Here is a 12796-nt window from a genome sequence, read left to right as displayed (position 1 = left end):
CATGCATTACCGAGCAAATGCTCTTAGCCATGTTATCCACCTCCCATTGGATAACATGGCTAAGAACTGCTCAGGGCAGGTGTTAGCTTTTGGAGATATTCGCGCTTAGCGTGAATATCTCCAAAAGTTGGTAATAGGAGATAGCGATGTTAGCGACTGTTTCCAGTCGCTAACATCTTGGCACGCCCACTTTGCATGTCATTAGTGATAAATATCACTGACATGCAAAGCGGGGCCCAAGATGGTCGCTATCTCCTATTAGCTGTCGCTAACTGGTGTTAGCGACAGCTTGGTAATAGGGAGATAATTTTATCTCCGCTTTCTTGGCTTTTAAAGCCAAAAAAGCGGAGATAAACCCCCTTGATAATATGCCCCAAGATTCTATGTATCCCCTTTATTGAATTTGTAATTAAATACAGAATATATATTTTTCATATACATAGGCTCTCCCGTGTGTTACTTTTGCTTTAAGAAATTCAAAAGTGTTGCATTTACAATGCAGCACGCTGTGGCGCACGGATAGGAAGATGCGTGTCGTATCTACTGGCGTAAGGTTGGTGCAATGCTAGAGTCGTGTCGCGGGCACGACGCCACTCCAGCACTGTTCCAACCCGGCCTATCTCCAACATGCTGCGTCTCGCCTTACGCCTGCTTCAAGCAGGCACAAGGTTTTGACGTAGCAGCGTTGTAAAAGTGACTGAGTGAAATCTTGTAGATTTCACACAGGCACTTTTCCGAGGCGTTACTGCGATGGCCCGCCCACACTGCAACAGTATGCCCACATTATACCTGATGCAGGCATAATGTGGCGTAGGGGGTTACGGCGTGATGCATCTCCCTAGATGCGTCACATTGTAATTTCGTTGCAGCATGGCGCTTGCTTTACGCCGCCGCTGCATCGCAGAAGTGACTCGGCAGTGGCGCAAATGCGTCGCAAGTGCCTCATAAATCTGCCCCTTAGTGTCTTACTTAACATGTGAAAGAGATAACATGGTTGCCGACACAAACAAAATTACAGAATCTGTATAGGTCACAATGTGTAGTAATACACAAGGAGATTCTTTCTTTCCAAAATTTTACTCTGTGGAGAAAAAATAAACAGATTGCCATAAACCTCTCCTTCTTTCCGATCACTTTTCATTTTACAAAAAAAGTGTCATATTGAGGAAATTCTGTTTTTGTTTTCACTGTGACTGCTGGCTCTAATGGTAGGCATTATGATTGCACAACTCAACTGTAATAAATTATTACCATTGAACAGCTGTATCATTTTCCAAATGCATATGAGTGGAGATGTCACAAAACAACTGTAATAAGGAAATTAGAGACAGGTTTTTATTCTGGTGTTGCAGGCTTTTTATATGTTATTTATGAGATAAAGTACCCTGTGCCGTACATTATTGAGATATTGGAAGAAACCAAGGAATATCATTTCCATATAGAATAATGTAACCAAAAACTGAGGGGTATATTATCAACAACTAGCGATAATTTTTGTCTCTAACTTGTTTAGAGACAAAAATTATCGCCGCACATCGGCGATTTTTATCGCAGATAAACCTTGCTATTAGCAAGGTTTATCGCAAATGCGATAAAAAACGCCCGCAATGCATGAATATCGCTGAAAAGTCAGCGATATTCATGCATTATCGAGCAAATGCTCTTAGCCATGTTATCCACCTCCCATTTGATAACATGGCTAAGAACTGCTCAGGGCAGGTGTTAGCTTTTGGAGATATTCGCCCTTAGCGCAAATATCTCCAAAAGTTGGTAATAGGAGATAGCGATGTTAGCGACTGTTTCCAGTCGCTAACATCTTGGCACGCCCACTTTGCATATCATTAGTGATAAATATCACTGACATGCAAAGTGGGGCCCATGATGGTCGCTATCTTCTATTAGCTGTCGCTAACTGGTGTTAGCGACAGCTTGGTAATAGGGAGATAATTTTATCTCCGCTTTCTTGGCTTTTACAGCCAAAAAAGCGGAGATAAAACCCCTTGATAATATACCCCAGAGTACCTTGATAAGATCATGAAACACCTATTGGCTTGCAATATTCTTTTAAAATATTGCAGAGAGTATTTTGGGGCATATTACCAACAACTAGCGATAATTTTTGTCTCTAACTTGTTTAGAGACAAAAATTATCGCCGCACATCGGCGATTTTTATCGCAGATAAACCTTGGGGCATATTACCAACAACTAGAGATAATTTTTGTCTCTAACTTGTTTAGAGACAAAAATTATCGCCGCACATCGGTGATTTTTATCGCAGATAAACCTTGCTATTAGCAAGGTTTATCGCAAATGCGATAAAAAACGGCCGCAATGCATGAATATCGCTGAAAAGTCAGCGATATTCATGCATTATCGAGCAAATGCTCTTAGCCATGTTATCCACCTCCCATTGGATAACATGGTGAAGAACTGCTCAGGGCAGGTGTTAGCTTTTGGAGATATTCGCGCTTAGCGCGAATATCTCCAAAAGTTGGTAATAGGAGATAGCGATGTTAGCGACTGTTTCCAGTCGCTAACATCTTGGCACGCCCACTTTGCATGTCATTAGTGATAAATATCACTGACATGCAAAGCGGGGCCCAAGATGGTCGCTATCTCCTATTAGCTGTCACTAACTGGTGTTAGCGACAGCTTGGTAATAGGGAGATAATTTTATCTCCGCTTTCTTGGCTTTTAAAGCCAAAAAAGCGGAGATAAACCCCTTGATAATATACCCCCTTGCTATTAGCAAGGTTTATCGCAAATGCGATAAAAAACGGCCGCAATGCATGAATATCGCTGAAAAGTCAGCGATATTCATGCATTATCGAGCAAATGCTCTTAGCCATGTTATCCACCTCCCATTGGATAACATGGTGAAGAACTGCTCAGGGCAGGTGTTAGCTTTTGGAGATATTCGCGCTTAGCGCGAATATCTCCAAAAGTTGGTAATAGGAGATAGCGATGTTAGCGACTGTTTCCAGTCGCTAACATCTTGGCACGCCCACTTTGCATGTCATTAGTGATAAATATCACTGACATGCAAAGCGGGGCCCAAGATGGTCGCTATCTCCTATTAGCTGTCACTAACTGGTGTTAGCGACAGCTTGGTAATAGGGAGATAATTTTATCTCCGCTTTCTTGGCTTTTAAAGCCAAAAAAGCGGAGATAAACCCCTTGATAATATACCCCCTTGCTATTAGCAAGGTTTATCGCAAATGCGATAAAAAACGGCCGCAATGCATGAATATCGCTGAAAAGTCAGCGATATTCATGCATTATCGAGCAAATGCTCTTAGCCATGTTATCCACCTCCCATTGGATAACATGGCTAAGAACTGCTCAGGGCAGGTGTTAGCTTTTGGAGATATTCGCGCTTAGCGCGAATATCTCCAAAAGTTGGTAATAGGAGATAGCGATGTTAGCGACTGTTTCCAGTCGCTAACATCTTGGCACGCCCACTTTGCATGTCATTAGTGATAAATATCACTGACATGCAAAGCGGGGCCCAAGATGGTCGCTATCTCCTATTAGCTGTCACTAACTGGTGTTAGCGACAGCTTGTTAATAGGGAGATAATTTTATCTCCGCTTTCTTGGCTTTTAAAGCCAAAAAAGCGGAGATAAACCCCTTGATAATATACCCCTTTATTCCTTAAAGTACATTATTACTCCATCGCCAGTCCCAAATTAAAGCGATAGTAAGGTTGGAGACTAAGAGAATAAAAGCGTAATCTGTAGTGTGAAATTAAACACAACAAAAAAGCGTTTGGAGATCACTGTTAATTAAAAAAAATATATATCACAAGAATAATCAGCCAGTTCTTTTTTGGTGGTTTAAACTGTAGCTGTGATTTTCCTCTGTGACCTACCTTTCAACTTGGCTACTGACAGGGAGCATTATGATGTCAAAGATCAACTGTAATAATCTTATTACAACTGAGCAGCTAAGCCATTTCATTATTACAGGTGACTGGAGACATCAAACCTGAACTGTAATTACAAAGTAGGAGACTGGCTTCCATATAAGGGATTGCAGGCTCCCATGTGTTATAATGTAAATGAACACATAAAGCAAACCTTGTTCCAGACAACAATGTCATTTATTTATTTTTTTACAGTTACTATGTTGGAATGTGTGGAGATGGAGCTAATGATTGTGGGGTGAGTAAAAGTACCTGTTTGTTTTTCTTTCTAATATATTATTTACTAGGGAACTTAAGGGTTATTTTAGTAGTGTACATTTAAGACTGCCTACTTACCTGCCTCTTGAGGTTAAACATATTTCACTGTTAAGAAAAATAGAACATTTTGTAGATACAGGATCAGTGGGTGGTATACCATTCGCTCCATTTTATATGAGGTGGCCACGCCCCTTTTGAGATAAGCCCTCCCTCTAAGCCTGGCCTTTGCCCACTGTCCCTTTATTAAACCAAACAATGAAACTGAGCTGGTGGTGCACCCAGTAGATGGATAGAGAGAGCACATGTTAGAAAACACAGCCCGCGGGCTCTATACTCATTGGCTGTGTTTAGACCCTACTGGTTTCTAGCCGACTAATTATCCGCAAGTGTCAATCAAAGCAGCAGCAGGTCAAATCCTCAACCATATTCACACAGACTACTATACAGTCCAGTCATGCTGACTTTTCCTAAGCAATGGTCCTTGAAAAAAAGGGGGTCCCATCTGATCCTTATGCCAATATACCATGTGGTGAAGGTGAACATGGCTGGGATGAGTACTTATCATCATGATGCTTTGATGCCAAGGTTCCTTTCATGGGTCTGTAGTGCAATGTTTTGAAGGGAAGATTAAGCTTTACATGGAGAGGGTCCAGAGCCTGCTAAGTTTAGCCCCCCATCTTTGCCTGCACAACAGCCCCCCCATCCTGGCTGTATCATGCAATATAGAGAACAGTTTTCATTGGTGCTCATCATTACAAGCCTTGACGTGCTGTACCACACATAATGACATGGATTGCTGCAAAATAAAAATGCATGTGCTATGCATGTTTTTTTGTTTCCATCCAATACAATTGTTCTTAACCGGGGTCCGGGACCCCTGGGGGTCTGCAAAGCCTACTCAGGGGTGGCGACTGCTTCAAAAATGACATAACATAAACCGATTAATAAAGGGAAGTAGCAAAATGTAAATGTCAAGGAATTTCAAATTAGAGGTTAAAAATGAGGGCAATATCCTCAGATTGAATAGTGGGAGCATAGCAAGAGCATTAAACAGAATACAGATTTGGATGATGAGTGGCCTAAATTGAATTTGAAAAAGTTTCAACCTTTCCATTAAAAAATTTATTATTTTAATTATTGTTTTTGAATTATATAAAATATTTCATCATTTGCATATTTGTTTGATGAAAGGTTGTGTCTGTATTTTTCTGTGTATTGTTTTGTCGTTGAAATAAAAAGCCAGGGTCCCTGGCACCCAGCAAGAACTCAGTGGGAGTCCCCGGATTCTAATAATTATTCAGTGAGGGTCCCCGTGTTTCCTTTATTGATTAATTGGGTGTGAGACATTGGGTTGTTGGTTGAGGTGGGTGAAAGCCCTTCTCATGCAACAGCCACAATCCTTGTAAGGGTGAACCAAAAAAGCCATTAAATAAACCTGTGCTTAACCCTCTGGTACGATGGCACAAAAGCAGTCAGACTTAATTTAGAGGCAATGTGTAATGTATTTATTCAGCATGTAAACAATAATAAAGTAATAACACAACACAAGAAAAATCCCACACCAATTTAGAAAAATAGAGTACATAATAATAAATAAAATGATGCCAGAATCCATTCAGTAGAATGATAGATATTGACATTTAACCGCTTAACTTCCGCGGCAATTCCGCCGCAGTGCGGCGGTTTAGCGCAGTGGGCGGGGCGACGCTGGCCAACGGACGTGGGAAGCACTACGGAGGTAGTGCGCACAACAGCCGTTGGCCGACGCACGCAGTGATGGGGCTAAAGCTTTTAGTGGAAATGGGGAAAAAATCAGAAAGCAACACTCATGGATATCTGTTTGCTCTGGGCTAGGGGAAAGACGTACCTTCAGGCAGTCCATGATGGAGTGCAGGCCAGAAACAGGATCCAGGTTAGTCCAGCTGAAAAGTAACCTTCTCAAGTCCAGTGCAAAGCTTTCTGTTCACATTAGGAGGGGGTTGTGAGGCGAAGCCTTTTAGCGTGAAGATGCGTGAAGATGGGGGTGACCAGGCCTCCTGGCCTGGCCTGGTCACCCCCACGCTCCTGTGCCTGCCTGCTCAGCCCCAGCCACCGAGGGCCGCCGAGCCCACCAGCCTCCCGCCACCCGAGGCCCGCCGAGGCCGCGCCAGATTTTCCCGACACCCCAGCCACCCGAGGCCCGCCGAGGCCGCGCCAGATTTTCCCGCCGCCCTAGCCCGCGGCCCCGCCCCCCCGCCAGCCGATTGGCTCCCGCTCCCGCCCTCCCGCAGACCCTCCCGACCGGCTCCCTTTTTAAGGGGAGCCCGACCAGAGCCAGGGAGTGACCACTGCGCCTCCAGGCCTGGTCACCCCCACGCTCCTGTGCCTGCCTGCTCAGCCCCAGCCACCGAGGGCCGCCGAGCCCACCAGCCTCCCGCCACCCGAGGCCCGCCGAGGCCGCGCCAGATTTTCCCGCCACCCCAGCCACCCGAGGCCCGCCGAGGCCGCGCCAGATTTTCCCGCCGCCCTAGCCCGCGGCCCCGCCCCCCCGCCAGCCGATTGGCTCCCGCTCCCGCCCTCCCGCAGACCCTCCCGACCGGCTCCCTTTTTAAGGGGAGCCCGACCAGAGCCAGGGAGTGACCACTGCGCCTCCTGGCCTGGTCACCCCCACGCTCCTGTGCCTGCCTGCTCAGTCCCAGCCACCGAGGGCCGCCGAGCCCACCAGCCTCCCGCCACCCGAGGCCCGCCGAGGCCGCGCCAGATTTTCCCGCCACCCCAGCCACCCGAGGCCCGCCGAGGCCGCGCCAGATTTTCCCGCCGCCCTAGCCCGCGGCCCCGCCCCCCCCGCCAGCCGATTGGCTCCCGCTCCCGCCCTCCCGCAGACCCTCCCGACCGGCTCCCTTTTTAAGGGGAGCCCGACCAGAGCCAGGGAGTGACCACTGCGCCTCCTGGCCTGGTCACCCCCACGCTCCTGTGCCTGCCTGCTCAGCCCCAGCCACCGAGGGCCGCCGAGCCCACCAGCCTCCCGCCACCCGAGGCCCGCCGAGGCCGCGCCAGATTTTCCCGCCACCCCAGCCACCCGAGGCCCGCCGAGGCCGCGCCAGATTTTCCCGCCGCCCTAGCCCGCGGCCCCGCCCCCCCGCCAGCCGATTGGCTCCCGCTCCCGCCCTCCCGCAGACCCTCCCGACCGGCTCCCTTTTTAAGGGGAGCCCGACCAGAGCCAGGGAGTGACCACTGCGCCTCCTGGCCTGGTCACCCCCACGCTCCTGTGCCTGCCTGCTCAGCCCCAGCCACCGAGGGCCGCCGAGCCCACCAGCCTCCCGCCACCCGAGGCCCGCCGAGGCCGCGCCAGATTTTCCCGCCACCCCAGCCACCCGAGGCCCGCCGAGGCCGCGCCAGATTTTCCCGCCGCCCTAGCCCGCGGCCCCGCCCCCCCGCCAGCCGATTGGCTCCCGCTCCCGCCCTCCCGCAGACCCTCCCGACCGGCTCCCTTTTTAAGGGGAGCCCGACCAGAGCCAGGGAGTGACCACTGCGCCTCCTGGCCTGGTCACCCCCACGCTCCTGTGCCTGCCTGCTCAGCCCCAGCCACCGAGGGCTGCCGAGCCCACCAGCCTCCCGCCACCCGAGGCCCGCCGAGGCCGCGCCAGATTTTCCCGCCACCCCAGCCACCCGAGGCCTGCCCAGGCCGCGCCAGATTTTCCCGCCGCCCTAGCCCGCGGCCCCGCCCCCCCCGCCAGCCGATTGGCTCCCGCCCTCCCGCAGACACTCCCGACCGGCTCCCTTTTTATGACGCCCCCAGAGCGACCGCGCAGCGGACGCGCGCAGCGGGAGCACCGACTGAGCGCCGAAGGTGCGCCAAAGGTAAGCCCGTCTGCGCCCGTCCGTGCCTGGACCGCGCCCAGGGCCAAGACCCCTGGCCCCCGCCGGACATACGACGCCGCCACCCTCAACGCACTCAACACCGGCCGAATCCCAGGATGCTACCGAGCCACCCCGAGACGAACCCACGGACCCTTCAGCTGCCACGCCTGCAAGTTCACCTGCATCCGGACCTGCCCCGCACCAGCGCCCGCCAAGCCGAACACCAGCAGCAACCACCTCAAGTGCATCCTACTCAACACCCGCTCCGTCCACAGACACGCCATCGAACTCTGGAACCTCCTCGACACCACAGCTCCTGACGTCGCCTTCCTCACGGAAACCTGGATGAACGACTCCTCAGCGCCCGACATCGCCATCGCCATCCCAGAGGGCTACAAGATCACCCGAAGAGACCGCGGCAACCAGACTGGAGGAGGCATCGCCATCATCTACAGAGACACCATCCGTATCGCGACCAACACCGACGACACCCTGACAACCGCCGAACACCTGCACTTCCAGATCTACACGGACCCCAAAACCACCCTCAGAGGCACCCTCATCTACCGACCCCCGGGACCACGCACACAATTCAGCGAAGACATCGCCGACTTCATCAGCCCGCACGCCCTCCCCTCCGCTGACTTCATCCTCCTGGGGGACATCAACTTCTACCTGGAGAACAACAATGACCGCAACACCACCACCCTGCTTGACAACCTCGCCATCCTCGGACTCAAGCAGCTGGTGACCACCCCCACCCACCTCGCCGGACACACACTCGACGCTGTCTTCTCTTCCAGCAAGGACATCGTCTTCAGCCACGCCACCGGACTCCACTGGACGGACCACAGCTGCGTCCACTTCACCTTCAGAAGATCCACGATCCACCACCACCAGCAACAGGTTGCTCGAAGAAACTGGAACAAGATCACAGCAAACCAGCTCAGCGAACCCCAGCCAGGCCGCCGACAACCTCACGAAGTGGATCAGCAACTGCGCAGATGACCTCGCCCCACTGAGGACCCAGCCTAGCAGACCCGGCAGCAAGAAGGCCCCATGGTTCACCGACGAACTCAAGAGCTCCAAGAAGAACTGCCGAGCCCTCGAGAAAGCCTGGAGAAGGGAGCCAACGACGTACAACATGACCACCCTCAAGCTCGCCACCCGGAAGCACCATCAACTGATCCACGCCACCAAGAAATCAGCATTCAAGGACCGGCTGGACAACAACGCACACAACTGCAAGGAACTCTTCAACATCGTGAAAGAGCTCTCCAACCCCAACGCCGGAATCAACGACATCACCCCGTCGCAAGACCTCTGCAACTCCCTCGCCTCCTACTTCCACAACAAGATCGCTGACATACACAACAGCTTCAGCCCACAAACAACGCTCCCCACGACCGCACCAACGCCCCCCACCACCACCCTCAGCGCCTGGACCCAGATCAACACAGAAGACACCATCTGCACGATGAACTCTATCCACTCCGGATCTCCGACAGACCCCTGCCCTCACCACGTCTTCAACAAGGCCGACGCTGTCATCGCACCCCACCTGCGGGACATCATCAACACCTCCTTCGACACCGCCACCTTCCCTGAGAGCTGGAAGCACGCCGAAATCAGCGCTCTACTAAAGAAACCAACAGCGGACCCCACCGAACTCAAGAATTACCGCCCCATCTCGCTCCTCCCGTTTCCAGCCAAAGTCATCGAGAAGACCGTCAACAAGCAGCTGGCCGCCTTCCTCGAGACGAATGGATCCCTCGACCCCTCACAGTCTGGCTTCCGAGCCAACCACAGCACCGAGACCGCCCTCATCGCTGCCACCGATGACATCCGAGCCCTGCTGGACAACGGCGAAACAGCAGCCCTCATCCTCCTAGACCTCTCCGCGGCGTTCGACACTGTTTGCCACCGCACCCTAGTGCAGCGCCTCAGCAACATCGGAATCCAGGAAAAGGCTCTGGAGTGGATCATCTCCTTCCTCGCTGGAAGGACACAGAGAGTACGCCTGCCATCTGCAGCCACGGAAGTCATCTGCGGCGTTCCTCAGGGCTCCTCGCTCAGCCCCACCCTCTTCAACGTCTACATGAGCCCCCTTGCGGCCATCGCACGCCAACACAACCTCAACATCATCTCCTACGCCGACGACACCCAGCTGATCCTCTCCCTGACCAACGACCCCGCCGCCGCCAGAACCAACCTCCACGAAGGGATGAAAGACGTAGCCGAGTGGATGACGACCAGCCGCCTGAAACTGAACTCAGACAAGACGGAAGTCCTCATCCTAGGCTCCTCGCCCTCCGCCTGGGACGACTCCTGGTGGCCCCCCGCCCTGGGCACCGCACCCAAACCGACAGACCACGCACGCAACCTGGGCTTCATCCTGGACTCCTCCCTCTCCATGACCAGACAACATCCTGCGCATGCTACGGAAGATCTTCCGGTGGATCCCCACCGAGACCAGGAAGACGGTCACCCAGGCCCTCGTCACCAGCCGACTGGACTACGGCAACGCCCTCTACGCCGGAACCACCGCCAAGCTCCAGAAGAGACTCCAGCGGATCCAGAACGCCTCAGCCAGACTCATCCTCGACATCCCCCGACGCAGCCACATCTCCGGACATCTGAGAGACCTGCACTGGCTCCCCGTCAACAAGAGAATCACCTTCCGTCTCCTCACCCACGCACACAAAGCCCTACACGACCATGGCCCGAGCTACCTCAACAACCGCCTCAACTTCTACGCTCCCAAACGCCACCTCCGATCGACCAACCACGCCCTCGCCGCCGTCCCCCGCATCCGAAGAGCGACAACAGGAGGAAGGTCCTTCTCCTACCTGACCGCCAAGACCTGGAACACCCTCCTGACCGACCTTCGCCTGACCCAAGACCACCTCTCCTTCAGGAAGAAGCTCAAGACCTGGCTGTTCGAGCAGTAGCGCCCCCCCCCCCCCCCCCCCAAGCGCCTTGAGACCCTCCGGGTGAGTAGTGCGCTCTATAAATGCCTTGATTGATTGATTGATGTTTGGACCGGTTTTTCCTTTAGCACAAAGAGCTGGTCATCACTGGACCTTCACTTTGGTGGGTCATTGCAGACAGTCACTGTCGGCACAAAATGCACAGCTTGTGTTGGCGGTCGTTGCGAGTGTCGCTGTTGGTGCAAAGAGCAGGTCCCACTGTTACCTCGCATGGGCAGCTCTCGCAGACTGCAGAATCTTGGTGCAAATGGGACCATTTGAGGTTGTGAAGAGCGAGCACTTACAGTATTTTCACCTTTTACTTCAGGAGGGGCTCTGACTGATGCCAGACCATGGTCAAGGACCTGTGGTACAACTCCTGGGGATCAAGACTCACTTCAGCAGAGGCTCAGGCAGGTCCATGCAGTTCCAGTTGGTGTTGGGCAGTTGCAGGGAGGCCTCTGGAAAGTTGTTGTTTCTCTGTAGCTCACACAGGAGGTCAGCCAACTGACCCTTTGGTCACCCTGGGTAGCCTGCATTCAAACCAATCAGGCCAAATCCTCAGGCCAAATCCTCCTTCTTCAGATATCAAGTGAGTCCTTCCAGTAGCACGGCAGCCCTTCTGGCAGTAGGACAGTTTTTTTCTGAATCTTCCACAGGCCCAGGAGCATTATGTGAAGTAGTGTGGCTCACTGGTTAGAGGCGGCAGACCCGAGAGCAGAGGACGGCCCGGGACCAGGGTTCGATTCCCGGCGCGGCAGGTTTCTGGACCAGGGTCAGCGGACTCGATAATTCTCTCGCCTCGGTGCCCACTCTGATCAGCGTTCACACTCGGCAACTCTGGGCATTAGCTTGCCTCATCTTCACTAACGGCCCCACCAGACCGCCGGGGATGCCTGGTCTCACCCTGGAGATACCCATTAAGGGACCATCTCTCAGGGAAGCCAGGAAGGGTTTCGCAGCGGTCGAAGCGCCTTGGGACCCTACGGGTAAGTAGTGCGCTATATAAATGCCTATACACATACATTTATGATGGTGGATTCTGAAGGTCCTACATGTATACTTGGTGCCTCTGTGTGGGAAATTCCGTGATCTACATCCAAAACACGTTCTGGTCAGTTCTTTCCCTACACCTGGTCCTGGATCCAAATTGTCTAGGGTGACAATAGTCAGGGAAGGCTTGTTGTCAAGGATGATTAAGTGTGCTGTAGGCAGAGCCCTTTGAAATGTAATCAGGGCAGGGGGCAGCTTTTCACAGGGATTGTTGTGGGGGATACAGCACCGGTAATCTATGCGGTCCTCAAGTACTGTTCTATTGTGTTGAATTACTTCAAGTCCACAAATCCTGTAGGCTGCTGTTCCAATGATTGAATAGTGTCATCAGTGATGCCATCAATGATGTCATTTGGGATGTCATATGTGATGTAATCAAATATGTATTTTAACATATCATGAGTGATGTAATATGTGATGTCATTCTCTGCAGAGTCAGGGGCATAATTTATTGTTAGTTCAGTTAACTATATCTCACAAATCTCAGAGTTTTTTCTTTTTTTAAACATTCATTTTTATCTCATTTTAACATCTAACTACAACCTGTGGCGGCACCTACGCTAAGGTGGAGGAGCATCGCCCCACTGCTCAAAAGGCAAAATAAAATGATGATAACTTAATGCTATTATCATTATTATCATTTATTTATTTATTTATTTATTTATTTGATTTATATAGCGCATTATAACCCAGGGGTCTCTAAGCGCTTTGTCAGGGTCCGCATGGCGGTTCAGAAAGATACAGCTGGTC

At 51.8% G+C, this 12796-nt stretch overlaps 1 protein-coding gene across 1 annotated transcript in view; it reads left to right on the top strand.

Annotated features, from left to right (window-relative positions):
- LOC144792100 (putative cation-transporting ATPase 13A4) overlaps positions 1-12796 on the top strand; it is a 307439-nt gene that overhangs the window by 207771 nt on the left and 86872 nt on the right. Inside the window, exon 22 of the mRNA XM_078666970.1 lies at positions 4122-4164. Within this exon, the coding sequence (XP_078523096.1) occupies positions 4122-4164 (43 nt within the window). The remainder of the gene's footprint in view (positions 1-4121; positions 4165-12796) is intronic.

The sequence above is a fragment of the Lissotriton helveticus genome, chromosome 11, assembly GCF_964261635.1.
Source record: "Lissotriton helveticus chromosome 11, aLisHel1.1, whole genome shotgun sequence".
NCBI classification, from domain to species: Eukaryota; Metazoa; Chordata; class Amphibia; order Caudata; family Salamandridae; genus Lissotriton; species Lissotriton helveticus.
Note: the sequence above shows the minus strand (reverse complement) of the source record. Positions and strands in the feature narration are given on the sequence as shown.